The sequence below is a fragment of the Phoenix dactylifera genome, chromosome 18 (assembly GCF_051530095.1).
Source record: "Phoenix dactylifera cultivar Ajwa chromosome 18, Ajwa_hap1_PhDact_Kaust_v1.1, whole genome shotgun sequence".
Classification (NCBI taxonomy): Eukaryota; Viridiplantae; Streptophyta; class Magnoliopsida; order Arecales; family Arecaceae; genus Phoenix; species Phoenix dactylifera.
This window is the reverse complement of record NC_143207.1, coordinates 13862030-13883417: the sequence shown is the minus strand read 5'-3', so window position 1 is coordinate 13883417 and position 21388 is coordinate 13862030. Positions and strand designations below refer to the sequence as shown.

The 21388-nt window shown below is 40.1% G+C and overlaps 2 protein-coding genes and 1 pseudogene across 2 annotated transcripts; 2 read left to right on the top strand and 1 right to left on the bottom strand.

Annotated features, from left to right (window-relative positions):
* Nucleotides 1–6023: 6023 nt before the first annotated feature.
* On the bottom strand, nucleotides 6024–8746 carry LOC120105333 (uncharacterized). Its single transcript, XM_089928553.1, has 3 exons — nucleotides 8252–8746; nucleotides 7114–8158; nucleotides 6024–7023 (listed from the first exon to the last, which is right to left on the bottom strand). The coding sequence occupies exons 1-3, from the start codon at nucleotides 8578–8580 to the stop codon at nucleotides 6196–6198; spliced, it is 2202 nt and encodes a 733-aa protein (XP_089784679.1). The 5' UTR covers nucleotides 8581–8746; the 3' UTR covers nucleotides 6024–6195.
* Nucleotides 8747–11358: 2612 nt separating this feature from the next.
* On the top strand, nucleotides 11359–20831 carry LOC103715040 (protein FLX-like 3). The gene is made up of 4 exons (XM_008802544.6): nucleotides 11359–11495; nucleotides 19571–20105; nucleotides 20273–20409; nucleotides 20482–20831. Exons 2-4 carry the CDS (start codon nucleotides 19579–19581, stop codon nucleotides 20622–20624), a joined length of 807 nt encoding a protein of 268 aa, XP_008800766.4. The 5' UTR covers nucleotides 11359–11495; nucleotides 19571–19578; the 3' UTR covers nucleotides 20625–20831.
* Nucleotides 14065–14703, top strand: LOC148699514 (protein SMALL AUXIN UP-REGULATED RNA 51-like; annotated as a pseudogene).
* Nucleotides 20832–21388: the final 557 nt, after the last annotated feature.

The window sequence follows — 21388 nt, the reverse complement described above, 5'->3', positions numbered from 1 at the left end:
ACACAGTTTTCTGCTTTTTACACACAGTTTAACGATTACTGCACAGATATGTGCCATGTGGACACAGTTAAGTTAAGCATTTCCTAATACGTAGAAATAAAGAAATAATGCAATCAGTTACAAGAACGTCGTACACACTTATTATTGTAAGCCTATTGCACACAGTTTTCTGCTTTTTTGCACACAGTTAATCGACTACTGCACACAGATATGTGCCATGTGCACACAGTTAAGCCTAGAGCATGGCACAAACTCAATTAACCTGGAAACATACTTAATTAACGTTGGCACACACTAAATTTACCCCCGAACACAGTTTTGTGCTTTTTGCACACAGTTTTCTGCTTTTTGCACACAGTTAATCGATTACTGCACACAGATATGTGCCATGTGCACACAGTTAAGTTAAGCATTCTGCTCTATGCACACAATTTATTGTTTACTGCACACAGATATGTGTCATTTGCACACACTTATTGTTGTAAGCCTAGAGCATGGCACAAACTCAATTAACCTGGAAACATACTTAATTAACGTTGGCACACACTAAATTTACCCCCGAACACAGTTTTGTGCTTTTTGCACACAGTTTTCTGCTTTTTGCACACAGTTAATCGATTACTGCACACAGATATGTGCCATGTGCACACAGTTAAGTTAAGCATTCTGCTCTGTGCACACAATTTATTGTTTACTGCACACAGATATGTGTCATTTGCACACACTTATTGTTGTAAGCCTAGAGCATGGCACAAACTCAATTAACCTGGAAACATACTTAATTAACGTTGGCACACACTAAATTTACCCCCGAACACAGTTTTGTGCTTTTTGCACACAGTTTTCTGCTTTTTGCACACAGTTAATCGATTACTGCACACAGATATGTGCCATGTGCACACAGTTAAGTTAAGCATTCTGCTCTGTGCACACAATTTATTGTTTACTGCACACAGATATGTGTCATTTGCACACACTTATTGTTGTAAGCCTAGAGCATGGCACAAACTCAATTAACCTGGAAACATACTTAATTAACGTTGGCACACACTAAATTTACCCCCGAACACAGTTTTGTGCTTTTTGCACACAGTTTTCTGCTTTTTGCACACAGTTAATCGATTACTGCACACAGATATGTGCCATGTGCACACAGTTAAGTTAAGCATTCTGCTCTGTGCACACAATTTATTGTTTACTGCACACAGATATGTGTCATTTGCACACACTTATTGTTGTAAGCCTAGAGCATGGCACAAACTCAATTAACCTGGAAACATACTTAATTAACGTTGGCACACACTAAATTTACCCCCGAACACAGTTTTGTGCTTTTTGCACACAGTTTTCTGCTTTTTGCACACAGTTAATCGATTACTGCACACAGATATGTGCCATGTGCACACAGTTAAGTTAAGCATTCTGCTCTGTGCACACAATTTATTGTTTACTGCACACAGATATGTGTCATTTGCACACACTTATTGTTGTAAGCCTAAAGCATGGCACAAACTCAATTAACCAGGAAACATACTTAATTAACGTTGGCACACACTAAATTTACCCCCGATCACAGTTTTGTGCTTTTTGCACACAGTTTTCTGCTTTTTGCACACAGTTAATCGATTACTGCACACAGATATGTGCCATGTGCACACAGTTAAGTTAAGCATTCTGCTCCATGCACACAATTTCTCGAACACAGTTTTATGCTTTTTGCACACAGTTTTCTGCTTTTTGCACACAGTTTATCGATTACTGCACACAGATATGTGCCATGTGCACACAGTTAAGTTCAGCATTCTGCTCTGTGCACACAATTTATTGTTTACTGCACACAGATATGTGTCATTTGCACACACTTATTGTTGTAAGCCTAGAGCATGGCACAAACTCAGTTAACCTGGAAACATACTTAATTAACGTTGGCACACACTAAATTTACCCCCGAACACAGTTTTGTGCTTTTTTGCACACAGTTAATCGATTACTGCACACAGATATGTGCCATGTGCACACAGTTAAGTTAAGCATTCTGCTCCATGCACACAATTTCTCGAACACAGTTTTATGCTTTTTGCACACAGTTTCCTGCTTTTTGCACACAGTTAATCGACTACTGCACACAGATATGTGCCATGTGCACACAGTTAAGTTAAGCATTCTGCTCTGTACACACAATTTCCCGAACACAGTTTTATGCTTTTTTGCACACAGTTTATCGATTACTGCACACAGATATGTGCCATGTGCACACAGTTAAGTTCAGCATTCTGCTCTGTGCACACAATTTATTGTTTACTGCACACAGATATGTGTCATTTGCACACACTTATTGTTGTAAACCTAGAGCATGGCACAAACTCAATTAACCTGGAAACATACTTAATTAACCTTGGCACACACTTAATTTATCCCGAAACACAGTTTTCTGCTTTTTTTTGCACACAGTTTTCTGCTTTTTTTTTGCACACAGTTTTCTGCTTTTTGCACACAGTTTATCGATTACTGCACACAGATATGTGCCACTTAAGGGGTTGACTCGCCATTCACTGGAGTCGACTCCCTTATGTCCAGAGGTCGACTCCAGTCTTTCTGAGGTCGACACTTAGGCTCTGGCTATTTTTGGTTGCTCTCTGTCTTGGCTCTGTGCCACTTAAGGGGTCGACTCGCCATTCACTGGAGTCGACTCCCTTATGTCCAGAGGTCGACACTTAGGCTCTGGCTATTTTTGGGTGCTCTCTGTCTTGGCTCTGTGCCACTTAAGGGGTCGACTCGCCATTTACTGGAGTCGACTCCCTTATGTCCAGAGGTCGACTCCAGTCTGCCTGAGGTCGACACTTAGGCTCTGGCTGTTTTTGGGTGCTCTCTGTCTTGCCTCTGTGCCACTTAAGGGGTCGACTCGCCATTCACTGGAGTCGACTCGCCATTCACTGGAGTCGACTCCCTTATGTCCAGAGGTCGACACTTAGGCTCTGGCTATTTTTGGGTGCTCTCTGTCTTGGCTCTGTGCCACTTAAGGGGTCGACTCGCCATTTGCTGGAGTCGACTCCCTTATGTCCAGAGGTCGACTCCAGTCTGCCTGAGGTCGACACTTAGGCTCTGGCTGTTTTTGGGTGCTCTCTGTCTTGCCTCTGTACCACTTAAGGGGTCGACTCGCCATTCACTGGAGTCGACTCCCTTATGTCCAGAGGTCGACTCCAGTCTGCCTGAGGTCGACACTTAGGCTCTGGCTGTTTTTGGGTACTCTCTGTCTTGCCTCTGTACCACTTAAGGGGTCGACTCGCCATTCACTGGAGTTGACTCCCTTATGTCCAGAGGTCGACTCCAGTCTGCCTGAGGTCGACACTTAGGCTCTGGCTGTTTTTGGGTGCTCTCTGTCTTGCCTCTGTGCCACTTAAGGGGTCGACTCGCCATTCACTGGGGTCGACTCCCTTAATCTAGTTAATTATTCTTTCTTTCCCCTTATTTAGCAATCTTCTGGATGTTACGAATACACAATTACCATAGAATCAAAATATCATTATACAAGCCATGTTGGTCAAAAATAGAACATTTCATTGCACTTGTAGACATTACATAAATATATTACAATGAGTCTCCTCGAGACCTATTAAACTCTTGCAGACAAAATAACCTTAGTTTCTAGGAAAAGAAGAAATCATGGGGCAGTGAAACTCGAAGAAGCTCTTGGCAGTCTCCCCAATACAAGACCCAGAACCTCTGAAACTTTCTGCAGAATGGCTGCAACTTCAGAGTTGGACTGGAGATAGGACTTGTTCAGGTCAGCTAAAGTCTGATTGATCTTATGAAGTGATTGTAGTAGTTTGTCGCATACATCCTGTGCATTTTCATTCAGATTCTCCATGTCCTTTCTGACAGATTGTTGAAGTTTTTTTGTCTCCTCTTCTATGTCCACAAATCTCTGGTACTGTCCTTGAACAAGACATCGAAGACTGACCATTTCCGCCCTCATATCAGCGACCAATTCACACACGTTGCGTTGGAAGGTACCAAGTCTGTACAAGCAACATCTCTAGAATTTCTTAGCTCTTGCACGATATCTTCCCTTAGTGCTCTGAACTGCTCAGCACTAAGTCTAACTTCAGTGGGCTGCTGAGTTTGGCCAATTGGTTCTTCAGTGGGAGGATGAAATGATTCTTCATTTTCGACAGGTTGCTGCTCTTCTCTATGGCACGCACTGCTCTTCCCTTTATCTTTTCTTATCCACTGACCATCTTTCTTACGAAAACCCATTCGATGTAGCGACCGGTCATTGTAAGTATCCCAAGGACCAAGAGTTGTAGATGGTTCCCCTTCAGTATTTACACCGAACTCCTCGAAGACTAAGGTTAAGAGCATTCCATATGGTAAGGATGCCTTAGCTCTAGAGGCAGACTCTACCATGTGTCTAATCATCAGGTGAGGTAAACTAAGGGGGCTACCATTCAGAATGTGGAACATAACAAGAATATCTCTTTCGGACACAAAATCAAACCTACCTGTTTTCGGAAAGAGGATTCGGCTAACAATATGATGTAATAGTCGATTTTCCACAGTAAGTCGGTTGGCCGAAATTTGCTCAAGTGGACTAACATTTTCTGTGCCAAGAAGATATTGAATGCCCAACACTCTATTTTCTAAAAAATCTTCGGTTGAACCAGAGGTTGGGATGTTCACAAGACTCCCTAGGGTTTCCGGGTTTAGCAGAATTGGGGTTTTGTTTACCACACTTTCAATGCTAGCAATTCCGGTTTTGAGATTGCCATAGAATTGGCGAACAAGGTTCGGGTACGTCGGAATGTTAAGGGAACATAGGGTTTCCCAAGCCATGGCTTTCAGCTTCAGACCTATGGTAAAACCCTGGCCTTCTAAGAAGTCGAAATCTATTTTCCTACCGAGAGAAACACGACGAGTTACCAAGGGTACTTGCCTAGGAGGAGATGGAGCATGCGGACGAGGAGGAGGAACGTCGTTTCTTGCCTTGGACCTTCGCTCGGTTGCTTCCGGAACATTACTTCTCTTCTTTGAAGGCCGCACGACCTGCTTCCTCGGCATGGCGACGGATGGATGATAGATAGAGAGGAGGGAAGTAAGGAATTCGACGAACGAAGAGACGCAAGGAGCACGGGAAGGGAACTTAGGTCGACACCACGGAAATAGAAGGGAAGAGGGAGTCGATTGACCTCAGGTTTTATTTCCTTATTGGAGTTACGGGTCGATTCCTACGAAATGGAGTCGACTCCCTCTTGATGAGAGGTCGACTCGTAGCTTGGCTGCGTACACAGGCGCTATTTGGATACTCTGAGAGAGTTATGGGGTCGACTCCAAATATCAGTCGGGTCGACCTCAGGCAGCCCGAGTCGATTCCTACGAAATGGAGTCGACTCCCTCTTGATGAGAGGTCGACTCGTAGCTTGGCTGCGTACACAGGCGCTATTTGGATACTCTGAGAGAGTTATGGGGTCGACTCCAAATATCAGTCGGGTCGACCTCAGGCAGCCCGAGTCCAAAATTCTGAAATAAATTGTATTAGTTGACATTCTGAAATAATAGTATTCCACATTGATAAATTCTGAAATAATCCAAAATTTGTATTAGTTGACAACAGCAACAATCAACTTCCTTTACTTCAAAAGGTCTTCCTTTACTACAACGTCACCACATCCTTCCCCATCTGCGACGACAATGGAAAAAATTACTAAATATAAGTAATGTGAACTTGCAGCATAGGCAAAGAAAAAGAAACATAAACATGAAAGGTTAGGCATACATTCTCGACTGCACCATCGATAATCATTTGGCCATTGCAATTGCACCACTTTTAAACCATCTAGAATCTGCAGATAAGTAAAGGGAAAAAAATCAGATTGCTTAAGTTTTAAGTGTGCACAGAAACCATATCTGAGTGCAGGTAACAGGTAACTGTGTGCAGAGAAGCAGGTAACAGGTAACTGTGTGCACAGAGGTTAAAGCGATGTTTTTTTTCTTCTACAGATTTCTATTAAAAAACATGGAGTATAATGGCATTTAAAATAAGAATACAGGGTGTGCCATGGCGTGCCATGGGATTGAAACTGTATGCAATGGTGTGCCAAAGGTGTGCCAAAGGTGTGCCAAGGGTGTGCAAAAGGTGTGCCAAGGGTGTGCCAAAGGTGTTCGATACCTTCAATGTATAGTAGAGCACCATATTGTTTACAGTATGACCTCATTACATGTCCTTCTGTTGTGCCGAAGCTTCCCGCATCGTCCACATCTCATATCACGTACTAACTCAACTTGAGAAGGTCTTCTCTTCTTTTTAGGCCTGCCAGGACGTGTCTTTTTCATAGGGGGTAGAATGTGAATCTCTTCAGATGCACTGTGCGGCTCCTCAATATCAGGAATTGGATTAATTGCTTCGGCATATGTTGTTCTATACAATTCAGCTTGGAACCAAATGTCAGTGAATTGGTACAAGGATCTGCCGGCCTTCTCGATGCAAGCACAAGCATGCTTACATGGCATGCCGAAGATTCGCCACTCGCCACAAGAGCAGCTGCAATTCTGGAGGTCAACTTTGCATGAGTAGTTTGTATCCTTTACGTCATATAACATTATGTTGGACGTAAACACGGATAATCTCCGACCATCTTCTGCATTTTTATGTAACACTTTCTCAGCATCTGGACATAGGTGGGTTTGAATGCTATATCCTTGATTACGCCGTTCATGCATCATCTGCATAATTTGAAGCCTGATATGGTCAACCATATGAGGGATAGGCAGATGACGAGCCTCCAAGATCCAACTATTAAAACACTCAGCCACGTTAGATGTCATAGTGCCCCAGCGTGGACCTGGAAAAATTGCGTTTGCCCAATGCTCGGGGTTGGCATGTAGGAGAAAGGTGGAAGCACCAGGGACTTCTGATGTAAGCTTCCCAATTAGCTTCTGAAAAACATTAAGCCTTGGAGTATACGCAACAGCATTTACTAAATCAAGCAGCCTCTTTCTGTTAGCTGCACGATAATGGACAAGCACCTGCGATCACAATTAAATATCAGACATTCCGGATGGTATATTACTTAGATACTTTCTACTTAAAATTATTTTCAATATTATGATGCAAACCTGATTCTTGAAGTTTTCTTTCACATGACGAATACAATATGAGTGGTAGCAACCAGGAAAGTACTTCGGCACCGATTTAATAATTCCCTGATGTCTATCTGTCATAAATGTGAACTTTTGACCATGATACGCACTGCAACTATGAATAGCTTCTTTGAAAATCTGGCAAAACCATTCCCAATTCTCATCAGTTTCTGTATCTACCACACCATAAGCTATAGGAAACATATCATCATTGCCATCTTTGGCAGTGGCGCCAAGCAATACACCCCCATCCTTATGTTTTATAAATGTCCCATCCATAAAAATTAGAGGTCGACATCCTTTTATGAAACCCAATAGTGAAGCATGAAAACAAATGAACAGACGTCTGAATCGACCTTCACATGTTTCGTACTTTGTAATGCTGCCGGGGTTGGTTTGAACAATGGCGTCGCAATACCACCGAATTCGGTCATAAGATAGCGATCTATCACCATAAATCTCCTTCATAGCGACCTCCTTACCATGCCAAGCTTGATGATACGGCAATTGAACACCATATTCCCGACGAATATCTTTTACAATGTCAGTCGGCTTATATAATGGCATATCTTGAAGTTTATCTTTGACAATGTTCGAAACCCAACGTTTTGAAGCCTTCGGATGCGACCGGACTTGCATCCCTCCTCCACATGTATGGTTACCGTTCATTTTTTTAATTGCAAACTTTTCACCATTACCAAGTCGAGAAGCATGGATACGCCATTCACATTCTTCATATGCACATTCCACAGTAAGTCGCTCACGATCGTTCTTTATGAACACAAAATCTCTGCAATTTGCGATACAAAAGTTGCAAATGCTGTCACGAAGAGTTTCGACATTCCTGAACTCCTGACCAACGCCCTCTATACAACTTTTCCAAGCATCCAACGAATTTCTTTGACTTCCTTCCTCTTCAATTGCAGCTCTCGTCTCTTCAACAACTTGGACAAAATTACTTGAGCTACTCTTTGAAATATTTTTGGATCTCCAACTAATTTCAGCACCATGGGATGAGCCACTGTCCATACAAAACGATAAACATAATTTCAGCACACTTATTAATGTTCTTTTAGCTTGAAATGAACAAAATAAAATTTCAAATATGGAATACCTGGTATTGATTACCACATCACCAGCTTCGATCAAGCTTGGAGAATGAGTAACAACCATCTCAATCACTGCCGCATTTAAGTTCACATGTATTTGATGCATGTTATGAACATCTTTATCGCTCATGAGCGTAACAACCATTCTAGATTTGTTTGGAATATAAAACTTAATTTCTATCATTGTAGAAGATAAATGTCTCCACCTTTCCACTATTTCCTTGAATATTTGATCAAGAGTTGTGTCTACACATATGGAAATAATAACAGCTTCGCTACCGTAACAACAAATGGCCATCAAAACCGGGCTACTACTGTTCTTTGAAGCCATCATAATGAAAATAGGAGGGATCAGCACAAATGATTTGGCGACAATTCTTGGACCTCAGCTCTGTTATAACAAAGTCAGACGAAGAGTGCAGAATCAGAGGCACATCAGCAAAATATCTCTGTTAAAACAAAGTTAGAGGCACACCTGATCTTAATTCCCCACACCCTAAGGCAAAATGGAAGAAGATGGCACACTGGAGCAGAACAAGGCATTCATAAACAAAGAAAACAGTTAACTTAATTCCGCACAAGCTATGGCAAAATGAAACAAGATGGAAAACAGTTAAGTTAATTCCCCACACCTTCTCCCGCCTTCAAACCAAAAAGCCTTCCGTTGGCCTCCAATTCGGGTCCCCAAGGTCTTGCTCTAAAAATCCTTCCGTTGGCTGGGCCGATAAGCATACAGTCCGTTGGAACCTGACAGAATAGCACAAACTATGCTTGTGGAGCTCCAAAGAACAGAGGACATCAAACCAAAAAGCCGCCCTACAGTCCGTTCGAACCTCAAAGAACAGAGCAGAATGCTTGTGGAGCTCCAAAGTCTTCTCTGGAATTCCAACGGTCTTCCTCTCCCGCCTTCCGTTGGCCACGCGAACAGGAAATCGGTGCCGAACTCCAAACGACATTGTTCCTCCCGCCTTCAAACAGAATCTCCTCTTCCGTTGGCCAGACCGAATCGAAACTCCAAACGTCTCCATTTCCCGCCTTCAAAATACTGGATCGGGGCATATTAGGCAAATTTTCTTGGACATTTCTCCTCCCAGGGACCGAAAATTATGGTTTCCTGAGTCTCTGGACCGGGAGTTACATTTTCGGTCAACAGGGACTATTCGTTATACTCCGGTCCAACACTGGACCGGTGATTAGTTTCCCCTTAAATTTTCTCTGCATACAGTTAAGTGTTCTATACATTACACAGTTAAGTTAAATATTCTCCGTACACAATTAAGTCTTCTCTGCATACACACTTAAATCTTCTCTGCACACAGTTAACTGTTCTATGCATCACACAGTTAAGTTTTTTTTCCTTTCCTTTTTCTTCTTCTTTTTTTTCTTTTTTTTCCTTTTTTTCTTTTTCTTTCCTTCTCTTCTTTTTCTTTCTTTTTCTTTTTCTTTCCTTTTTCTTCTTCTTGTTTCATTTCTTTTGCTTTCCTTTTTTTCTTTTTCTTTCCTTCTCTTCTTTTTCTTTCCTTTCCTTTTTCTTTCCTTCTCTGCACAGACTTAAGTATTCTCTGCATCACACAGTTAAGTATGTGCAGAAAAAACTTAATTGTATACAGAGAATACTTAATTGTGTGCATCATACAGTTAAGTGTTCTCTGCACACAATTAAGTCTTCTCTACACACATTTAAATCTTCTTTTTCTTTCTTTTTCTTTTGTTTTTTTCTTTTTTTTTCTTTTTTTTTCTTTTTTTTTCTACTTTCTCCTCTCGTGAGCCCTACGACACCAAAATGGGGCTGTGCCATGGCGGCAGCGGGAGGGGGCCCGGCCGCAGCCACTTTATTTATTTATTTATTATTTATTACAATATATTATTTATTTATTTATTTATTTATTCGTTCATCACATATATATATGTATTTATTTATTTATGGATTTATTTATCTATTTATTTTTTTTCTTTCTTTCTTTTTATTTTTTAATTTTCTTCTTTTTCTTTCCTTTTCTTCTTCTTTTTTCTTTCCTTTTCTTCTTTTTTCTTTTTTTCTTCTATATTTTCCTCCCGTGAGGCCGGTGGCGCCAGAAGGGGGCCGGGCCGTGGCGGCCGCGGAGGGGGTCCAGCCGCAGCAGCTTTATTTATTTATAATTATTTTATTTCATTAAAATATATTATTTATTTATTTATTTGTTCATTCATATATATATATTGATGCATTTATTTATTTATTTATTTTTCTTTTCTTTCTTTTTTTTCTTTTCTTTTTTTCTTTTCTTTTCTTCTTTTTCTTTCCTTTTCTTTCCTTTTCTTCTTTTTTTTTCTTTTTCTTTTTTTTTTCTTCTCTTCTTCCCTTCTTCTTCTTTCTTCTTTCTTCTCCTCCCGCGAGCCGACGACGCCGGAAGGGGGGCCGGGGCGCAGCGGCCGCAGGAGGGGGCCGCGGGAGGCGAGGTCGCCGGCGGCGGCAGCCGCGGCTGGCCAGAGGAGAACACCTCTCCTCCCGCTAGGCCGGCGACTTCGGAAAGGGGCCGGGCTGTGGCGGACGTGGGAGGAGGGCGGGTTGCGGCCGGCAACGGCCGCAGGAGGGGGCTCGTAAGGGGGCAGGGGCGGGGCCAATCCTAGCGGCGCGGCCGCGGGAGAGGGCTTGGGAGGGGGCGGGGCCGTGGGAGGGAGCGGGGCTGCAGGAGGGAGCTCGGGAGGGGGCGGGGCCGTGGGAGGGAGCGGGGCTGCAGGAGGGAGCTCGGGAGGGGGCGGGGTCGCAGGAGGGGGCTCGGGAGGAGGCGAGCCGGGGCCGGCGGCGGCGGGCCGTGGTCGGCGGTGGGGGGTCTTTTTCTTCTCCTTCTGGGAATGGGAGATGAGGAGGGCAGGGGCATTTTTGGCCTTTTTTAAAAAAATAAAAGGGGCTCAAGGACCGGAAATTAAACTTGGTAAAGATATTGGATGGAAAATTTTAAGACTGGTCAACCGGGACTTTTTGTTATAGCGGGGTCTTTTGGAGGGTGGGGAATTAATTACCCCAAAAAAAAAAGGTATTGACAATGCTGGGTCGGGCAGAGTTGGGTCAAGTACCCGTTAACCCGGTACCCGACCCAGTTTCTTGGAAGATATCTCCTCCTTCCCGTTCCCCAAACCCTCCCATCCGTGCCCTCAGCGGAAGGACGGGAAAAGGGTAGAACTACGGGGAGTAGCGGTCGGTGGTTCCGGCGGTCGGAGAGCGGCAATTAGCGGCAGCCGTTGCTCTCGCCGACGGTGTCAGCTCGAGTAAGTTAATTTTTTTTCCCCTCTCTTTTTCTTCTCTTTTCTTCTGATCTTTGTTCCTTTTTCTGTTCTTTTTATTATTATTATTTTTAATATTTGGCCACCGCTGGACTTTTAGCGACAGGGATTCCGGCGGCGGGTAAAGTTTCCTCCCACTGATACCCAAAAAAATCGGAAAATAGAAAATTGAAACTAAAGTTTAAATTGTGTTCTTTTGTTTCGTGGGTGCTCGAATCAAATCATATTATTTGTATATTTTTCATGGAATTTCTTGCATCGCTACTAGAAATGTTTCCTACTAATTTGCATTGCGAATCTTGAATTGCTTGTGAACATGAAACATGAACCTACAATCTCTTTTTAGGGTATGGAAGGTTATGGGATAGTTGGATATAAAGTTAAATCCATTTAATCAACGAGTTGTAGGAATGGACTTAACGAGACTTGGTTGGGCCACATGCGAATTTTTTGATAAGAAAGAGCAAATGACCTGGTGCTTTGATACAGACATGCGACGTATATGAATGCGGACCTGCAAATGAATTAATAGGTATTTTTAAGGCAGTGTTCAAATTTATCTGAAAATTCTATTAAGGAAATTTCCCTTTGGCATTTGCCTCATTAGCATGTCTTTCTTTTCATTTTTAGCGGGCAAGCTCAGCAGGAAATGCAAAACTAGTACTGCATTTAGCAGGTTGGAGCTTTAATGGAGTGTTTCAATAGAAAATAGTACTTGATATTTAGTAATAACTGTAAACAATTACCCGTGCGAAGTTTGATGTGTGGGTTTGAGAAATTTCAACCACTAGAAATGCAAAACTAATATCTAAACTTGATCTCCAAGGTTATATGGCACTAATAAAGATGCATACTGTAAAGAAAGGTAAAAGCATCTGGAGGTGGGTGTTAGTTTTAGTGTTACCTGGACTCTCTCATTTAGCTCAAAGAATCTTTGTTGGACATGTATTAGCAAGTTGGACATGCATTGGATATTCTCGATATTCATCAAATTCTTTGATTGCCGATTTTATGGATAGGAGTAGTGTTGGACTCTCCGACGAATGAGTTTGATCCATCATAATGACATTAGAAGTGGCTCTTTTTTCCTAGCTTGGTTAAGATGGGAGGTGATTGAAAAAAGCATTGTGAAACATCATGTATGTTTTATCCTTGAGATAGTTTTGGAGTTTAGACAATGAACATGTATTTCCTTAGTGATACTATTAGTAAGACAAATGATACTAAGATTTTAACTATTCCTAGAACTTCTAAGATGATATGCTAGTCCCTTTTGTCGCTTGATTGTATTATGTTTTCTAGATGCAGCTGCTGAACAGAGTTATATATCATCATTTATCCTTGTGGCCACTTCTTAGAATCTGTAAAAGCATCACTGATTTACTATTATTGTGATAAACCTATTTCTTTGTGTGCAAAGAAAATCACTATCGTAATCCTTGAAATCATTGAAATCAATAGTGACATAATGAATTAATTGGTCACTGATATGTTAGAACTACAAAGGGTAACTTTTTCAATTTTATATTGAAGATGTGACTTCTTGCAAGAAAATATTGAATATGTCGCACACTAATAAATATTGTCCTCTAATATTTTGTATGTTGTGTATAAAAAAAGTAAATTTGGATTTAGTTGAAATTATTTTTCGCAAGGTGTCCCTATATCTCATGTGTGTTGAGGGAGAATCATTTTTAATTTGGTTAACTGAAACCACAAAAGGTAATTTTTGTGGAAATGTGATGTAAAAATTATACAATTTGTATTGGAAGCTATACTTATGATTTTAAACTAGTTACAAGGAAGAGTGCAAAATTAATAAGCACTTACCTGCATTTTGTGGATAACAAAAAGTATGCACCCCTCAGATTTGCAACATGTAATAAGTTATCTAGTATGAATCTTAGTAGATCATATATTGCAATCAAATTTCTCTTTTATGGATGTTCCTTTAGAATTAATGCTGGCGCTAGGGGTGCAAATGGGTCGGGTCGGATCATGAGTGACTCCGACCCAACCAGGTTTCTTATTCAAGTCCTAATTTTTGATCGAGACCCAACTGGTCATTTGGGTCAGGTTGGGTCCATGTATAACCCGGACCCGACCCAAAAAATTTGGATCCGGTTCGGGTCGGGGTCTTGACAAAAAAAATATTGGATTTGCTATCTCGCCCTAGTTATATTATTGAGTAGAAAAGGGTATTCCATGAAACTTGATCGCTCTGGCATCTGAGACAGTAATATAATAAATATTGTACAAGAATCACATGCTAGGACAGTATATATAGAGTGTTTATAATGGATGCTGTATGAAATACGAAGATTGTAGAAAGATCTGCATTTTGATCGGAATCAACAGTCCAAGACCCTTCTTATGCACAAGACCAAGCAGTGCTTTTTTCCTAGAAACCAATAAATGAGGCCCAGACTTGCTAAAAAAGTTGCAGTCCTATTCATATGAGTATTTTGAAAGAAGAAACCGTTGGTCAGTTTGATTCCCCGGGCAATGATCTCAGAAACCCAAGTACATGACCAATAGCCATATAAAAATAAACAAAAGAAAAATACTAAACAAAGGATTGGAGCTCTCTTTAAATTCTGAAGCACCACCCACCATCGCATCTCAGACCATCACTGCCAACGCGAACACAGAGTTTTTGTCTTCTTGAAGCATTTGGGAAGCTATCAAATAAAATCCATGGATTCCAAGAAGCCCAACAAGATCACAGACATAGTTAGGCTTCGGCAGATGCTAAAGAAGTGGAAGAAGCTTGCAATTGCACCAAAGAGCAATAGCAAGAGCATCAAGTTCCTGAAGAGGACCCTCTCCTTCTCCGACACTTCATCGGCACTCTCCGGAGATGTCCCCAAGGGATATCTCATTGTATGTGTTGGAGAGGAAATGCAGAGGTTGTGATCCCTACCAAGTATTTGGGTCACCAAGCCTTCGCAGTTCTTCTCAAAGAAGCAGAAGAGGAGTTCGGGTTCCAGCAGTTCTGCTATTGTTCCTTTGAGGCCGACATTGCTCAGGCCCATCACTTATCGAAACCAATATGCTGATCAATAGAGAGACTGTTGGTGTGGGATAAGTTTTCGCCAAAACCAATGTGTGGTCCGGGTCGGATCAGGGCCGATCGTAGGATTGAAAATTGAAAAATACTCAAATTTCAAGTGGATCAAGTCTGAATTCTAATAAACCCAGATCCAACCCAAAAAATAAAACAGGTCCAATTTTAGGATCCAGCCCGGCCCCACGGGTTCTCCATAATGGGTTGGATCAGGTCTAAGCGGGTCGGGTCGAGTCGGGTCATGGGTCAACCCGTCCCATTTGCAACCTTAGCTAGCGCTTCATAATCCACAAGAGGAATCCTATTCCTGTTTATAAGTTTCTTATAAGTTGATGGGTAAATTTTAGGTCGTATTTGACTTAGAGCGTCATCGTGCAACTACGCCAAAATGTATGTGTTTGCTTCCACTTGTTAAATTACACATTTGCCATTTTTTAAATTTTAGGAAACTGAATGTAAAATTTTATTCTTTCAAAATCTAATTATCCACCTAAAATATTTCTTGAACCTAGATGTAAAACTTTTTCATTGTCTTGTCATCCTATAAAGGTTCAATTAGGCCAATGATCCTTGTAAATGGCATATTATACTGTCTGAAAGATACGAAACCTGTATACCAAAATCAAAACAGCCATTCACCAGTCCAATGGTCACAATGTAGTTGTTTCATGCTAACCATCATTCCTATATGTGCTAGTCAATTTAGCAAATAATCCTGTGACCATAATTATACAAATGATTGTTAATTCAGTAATTTCATAGCAATAAAATTGAAAGGCCATGGTCTCAAGTGGATAGTACTAGTGTACAATTGACCTACAAATTTGCTCCCTTAGTTAGGCCAGTGTAAAGTAATATCAATTTTTGTTGCTTCCTAATGACTTGTAGGGGCACAAAAACATGGGATGGACATCTTTCTCTTGAGAACACCACAATCAATAGCAACATTCTTGAGAAATTCAGAACTTTGGTTGGACGACAGTTTTAGTTCCAGCAGTTTGTGTAGTTTTGATTCTAGAGGTATTGACTTCTTATATGGTTGCATTCATAGTTAGCAGGGAAGAAATAAATGGGTACATTATCATTAGTTGGACAGTCGCGTACTAGCCTTGTTGATGCATGTTCGGAAGCATTGTGTGATGCTATGCAATGAGGCTTCAATATCCGGTCTTAAAGGGCATATTTTTTTTTGGGATTCTGAGCTGAATCATTTTTTGGATCTAAATGATTTGCTTTTGGTTGGAAAATCTTCAAATCTGCATTGGTTGATAATACCTAAATTAAAGCACAAAAATGCATGATGATATATCTATTTACATGTGCATGTCTCTCTCTATAATATGTATGTATATAGGTCAGCTTGATACCAAATCCCATGTTAATTACTTTGACAACCATTTGCTACATTTTTATTTGTAGAAGATATGTTTTCACAAGTTCCAAGTGCACAATATTTTAAAATTATGACAAGTAAGTAGACCAAAGTTGGTAGACCAAGTTAGTCTATATTAGAAGATAAGGTACACATGGAGGAAAATTTCGTTTTCTTTTTTTTGTTGGTAATTTGAGGGAATTTTCATGTTAAGTACTAGTACACGTGCTAAACCAAGTTAAAACATATCAAAAGTTGCTAAACCAAGATACTTTATGTCATAAAGTAACTGAAAGTTTCATCTTAAGTACTTGTAAAAATTTCATGGATCGTGGTCATATTGCCATTTAATGATTAGGATCAAGCCCGTTATCATTTAACTTCTAGTCCCTTCTATTTTGTTCGCATGTGCGTACACACTTATTCTTGTTTATAGATTCCTATTCCCTTTTTTATACACAGGCCAGGAACTAAAAATATTAAATAGCCATCGAAACAAGAGATTAGAGATAAAATTTCTTGGTCAACAAGCCCTGAAGATTGAATGGCAGGCAAAACAAGAAGACGAAATTAGGTTGCTGAAAACAATGACACTTGGGTGAAATGACACTACTTGTTACCACATATGAGCCCATTGTATATGTTGAGAAGCCATACATGGTAGATTAGAGCCTTCAGAAAATTTCTAAGAGTGTTCTCAGTAGACAGTGTTGTGTCAAAAATATCGCTATCCTACAGTTGAAATTTATATTTTTGATGCTCACTCAAGATTTCTGACTATCATAAAATCCTACGAAAAATTATGAATTTAGATTAGAGGCTATGACCGTGGGTAGGAAAATTCACTTACCCTGATTCTTCCAAACACTAAACTGTGCACAAGCTCAAGCATGTGCCAGCAAGCATTGTATTTAGTCTTAGCTATTTGTTTACTGTAGACAGAGTGGCATCTATATTACTTATTTGCTGGTAAGGTTTGCTGAACTGGTATCGAGACTTGTGCCGATCAGCTATCGGTTCGCTACGGGGTGAACCAAGCATTTAACCCCGGTTCGACGGACCATGATTCAAGCCTTTGGAGATATTAAAAGGGAGGGGGGCTGAACCAGTTCAAACGGGTGCGAACCGAGCAGTTCACACCGGTTTAGAGCGTTCACGCTATTTTCTGAAAAAACAGCAATGAACTGTGCCGATTCGGTTCGGTTCGGTACGAGGTGAACCGGGCAGTTCGGCCTGATTCGGCAGACCATGTTTGCTAGTGTATTTAAACACACATGCTTATGCAACATGCAGATGACACACATATGCACTCATATTGTTCTTTTCGGTTGAGCAATTCTTACATTGCTTCTAAGAAAGACATAGGTACCTTGGATTTAGCCTAACTAACAGATTGCTTATCTTGGCTGAAAGTTGGCCTAACTATAGACAAGTAAAGGATCTCAAATTAAAACATTGTTGCTGATAGCTACTGCACAAGATATTCGTACATACATTATCAAGTTCTGGATATATATTAAGCCTGTTATATTAGTCCAAGTGGCTTGTGTAGAGTATTTCGAAATCATAATTTACACCATTTCCTGAGCCAAGGAGGACTGCAATTCATGTTTTCTTATTCTTTTGACAACTTGAAGATGTATGAACTCATAATTTAAGAAGCAATCTGTTCTTGTTTCTACTTCTTTTAGTTGTTCATGTTTGTGTTTGCCCTTATTTACACATCCAAGGATGTCATTGAACCAATGAGACACAGGAGCAGGCAGCTGGTGATCTGATATAAGTTACAGGAAATCAAACATGTCATTAGCATTAGACAAGAGTCTCGAAATGCATTAGAAGAAGTGACAAGAATGTAAACATTGAATATATGTACTTTTCATACTTATATTTGTTATGGAAATGCACATCATTCCTGATGAGAAACTGAGAGTTCTATGCATGATGACAGATATTTTTGGAAGTAATAATTTGTCATATGAGGTTAAGTTGAGCATAAGCTCGGACGATACTGAGAAATACCTGTGAAAATTGTGAGACAAATAATATATATATATATATATATATATATATATATAGATAGATAGATAGATAGATAGATAGATAGATAAAATATGGGCAAAGTCATGTAGATTCACATGTATGTGTATACATGAATAAATTATTTATGCATATTTGCGTATAATATCATAACCTTACCATATTGTTGTATTTTGTTCCAGAACTCTGAGTTAATTAGGCATCTTTAATTTCAATATCTTTGATTTACCCAAGATGGGGATTTGTATTTCATAATATCAAATTTCTTTGAACAAGATTTGTCTGCGATAATGATCTTTTCAGTTGTCATATTCAGTCTAACAAAATTGAGTAACCTTAAGGTTCTAGCTATGTTGACCAACATTTGTTTGCTTTTTGTCAGATCTTTTGGCTTTTACAAAATCTTAGTAGTGGGAAACTTCTACTTATCGTATTTGCATGAGAATCTCGTCCTTGCAGATGTTTTTTTCAAATCATTTCCTATTCTAAACTTTTTTAAGAGATCCATTTCCCTGTATCCGCACACCAAATGCACTACCAGATCTGCTCCCTCTTGTGGCAACTAAGTTCAAAATATAGACAGATCTAGTGTACGGATTTTGAGAGTCTTTAATTGTTGTGTCTGGATCTTCTGGAAGATCTTCCATCTACTTTTGATTCTAGGTATCGCCAGAAGCTTGCCCATCTTTGCCATATGTTATGCGGCCTGTGACAATCCAAAAAAATTGCTAGCACAATCTGAGATTTGGACATAGTTATATTTTAATTCAAGCATTCATTCGACACTTGGTAGGCATCCAAATAAAACTTATATTGGAGGTACGGCCATATAGTTACCAAAAACATCTGCTGGTTATGCTCTAAAGGTCAAAACTGAAATACTGTCTAAAACGTATATATGTTTCTTCTATTGCTTTTGATAGCATTATAAGCAGTTCATAATCGATTAATAGTCAAATTGGTTGAACTGCCAAAGAATCAAGCTCATTTAGTTGGAATTACTGCTAATTGAGTTCAGAGTATGATATCCTTAATTACCTATTATTCATAAAAAGAGATGCATATTTTTTTTAGGAAGTCTAATATGCAAGTGCAATCCACTCATATAAGATAATCTTGTGGATTAAAGTGTGATATCTGAGAATTTTCTACAATCAACTCTCGATGCAATATCAAGACCATGTATTGGAGCCAAGTTCATGGCCGCTGCAATTCTATGCGAAACAAACGTGTTTGTAAGAGCAATTCCTTTGAAATGGACATAAAATTATTCTTGGATACTCCAATTTATGATTTCTTCAGATTCGACATTTCTTTTAATAATTTTTTCCATCAGAAAAGATATTTCTTTTAGTAATTTGTTAGATATTTCATCCTTATAATGCTATGACCATGAAAAAGTGATGGATGTAATATAATTGTGGTGCAACTGATTTAGTATTTCACCTATTTTCATTTTTGACATAGTGCACTGCAATCTGATTTGTTGAACTTCCTCTTCTCTGTACTCTTCGATATATGGATCATGTATGCTCATCCAGTTAACCAACATGTATGGCATTGCGTATTGTCCCTTGTCAGGATTATCTATGGCTGGAAGGAATCGTATCCCCCGTTACCCTATAAATAATGAGCCACATGGCTTCCACGAAGGGCCTCCACCCCCTTTCCCCCGAGTACATGGATCCATGCCTCTACACCCTATTGAGGAGGAACTCGCAATGCAACATGATGAAATTAGGAGGCTTCTTGCTGATAATCGGCTTCTTTTTGAGGAAAATGTGGCTATTAAGAGAGAGATGGCTGCTGCTAAAGAAGAGCTCCATATGTTGAGTCAGGCCATTCCTAAGGTCCGGGCAGACAAAGAACTTGAGGCTAGGGAATTAATCCAGAATGGTCTGAAGCTAGAGGCTGAGCTTCGTGCTCTTGAACCTCTGAAGGCCGAGGTACTGCAACTGCAGTCCGAAGCACAGAAGCTGGAAGCTTTGAAGCAAGAGATGGCTGCCAAAGTTCAAAGTTTGTCGCAGGATCTGAAACACTTGCAGACTGAGAACCAGCAAGTGCCCACCTTGAGAGCTGAAATCGATGGCCTACGTCAGGAGCTTATTAGAGCCAGGTTTGCAGTTCTATGATCATTTCATTGCTTATGTCTTGCATCTCTTTTTTCTCTTACAGACAAATGACAACAAAAGAAATACATAGATGCCTAAAGCCAAATGATATGTAAATTACTTGATTAGCTTGTTCCATCTTAACGATATTATATATGGATCACATTGACAGGACGGCGTATGAGTATGAGAAGAAGGCAAATTCTGAGCAGATAGAACAGAGGCAAGCAATGGAGAAAAACCTTGTTTCCATGGCTCAAGAGCTTGAGAAGCTGAGGACAGAGCTGGAGAGGAGATCGAGGGGACCTGGTAATTTTTTCCCCTTTTCACTTAGTTATTGAACCAGTTCTGGATAACTGGGCCTTCAAACTTGTTTTATAGGTGCTGGGGCTTATGGAATTATGAACCGCAGCCCTGACATGGGCTACCCAGGTGTTTTTGGTGATGGCTATGGTGGTGAGAAAGGCCGTTATGGCACTGGTCCTTGGGCATCTTATGAACAGCATGGTCTTCCTCGCTACTGAGGTGTTCCATCCTTCTTCCAAGTCATTAAGACCTTGCTTTTGTTTTTTGGAGCTATGATTTAGCAACGATTCTGCTCTGTGCATATAATCTAAGTTTAGGATTTATGGTTCATTTTAGAGAGAGACTTAAATTCTCAACAATGTAGAAGAAACTGTTTTGGACGACCTTAGTGGAAATGCACTTGTATCCTTTGTTATGGTGGCTTACATTTATGTTTTCTTCCCCTTTTCCTAACCATAAAGTTGGATAGAACCATGGATGTTGATAGACCTTGGAACACAACCGGCACTCATTGGGGTAAGCTTTTTGGTTAATAATTCTTATCATATTTTGTAACTGTGTTAAATCTTATCATTATCATTGGAAGTTCTTAATTAACCTGTGCATCAGGTGGTTGATTTTTAAGCCTTATAGGGTGGAATTTTTCCACGTAATTGAGTTTCACCTAACTGTAGAATGCCCAGTTCAGCTTGTAAACATTATTTTATCATCTTTTGAGACAACAAAGTGAACTTAACTGTGATTAGTCTCAGATTTTGATGTCTATTATAGTCTACAGGTGAAAAGTTGTTAAGGGGTGGTCATGTGATTCTTCTTTTCTATTTTATCTTTCTACATAAAACATAAGGTGCATGAGGATTTAGATAGCCATGCATTAGAACTGCATCGTAATTTCTTTCTAGGTAATAACATTTTTGAGGTAGAAACTTTCTTCCTTAATTTTATTAAATGCAAATGCTGAAACCAAGTTATTTGGAACATT

What these genes read in the sequence shown, in the direction of transcription:
- LOC120105333 (XM_089928553.1), bottom strand. Translation starts at nt 8,580, where the DNA reads ATGATGGCTTCAAAGAACAGTAGTAGCCCGGTTTTGATGGCCATTTGT. An exon ending in GATGTGGTAATCAATACCAG is followed by an intron (nt 8,159 to 8,251) that starts GTATTCCATATT and finishes TTGTATGGACAG; the next exon opens with TGGCTCATCCCATGGTGCTG. An exon ending in AAGAAAACTTCAAGAATCAG is followed by an intron (nt 7,024 to 7,113) that starts GTTTGCATCATA and finishes TTGTGATCGCAG; the next exon opens with GTGCTTGTCCATTATCGTGC.
- LOC103715040 (XM_008802544.6), top strand. Translation starts at nt 19,579, where the DNA reads ATGGCTGGAAGGAATCGTATCCCCCGTTACCCTATAAATAATGAGCCA. An exon ending in CAGGAGCTTATTAGAGCCAG is followed by an intron (nt 20,106 to 20,272) that starts GTTTGCAGTTCT and finishes TCACATTGACAG; the next exon opens with GACGGCGTATGAGTATGAGA. An exon ending in GAGGAGATCGAGGGGACCTG is followed by an intron (nt 20,410 to 20,481) that starts GTAATTTTTTCC and finishes CTTGTTTTATAG; the next exon opens with GTGCTGGGGCTTATGGAATT.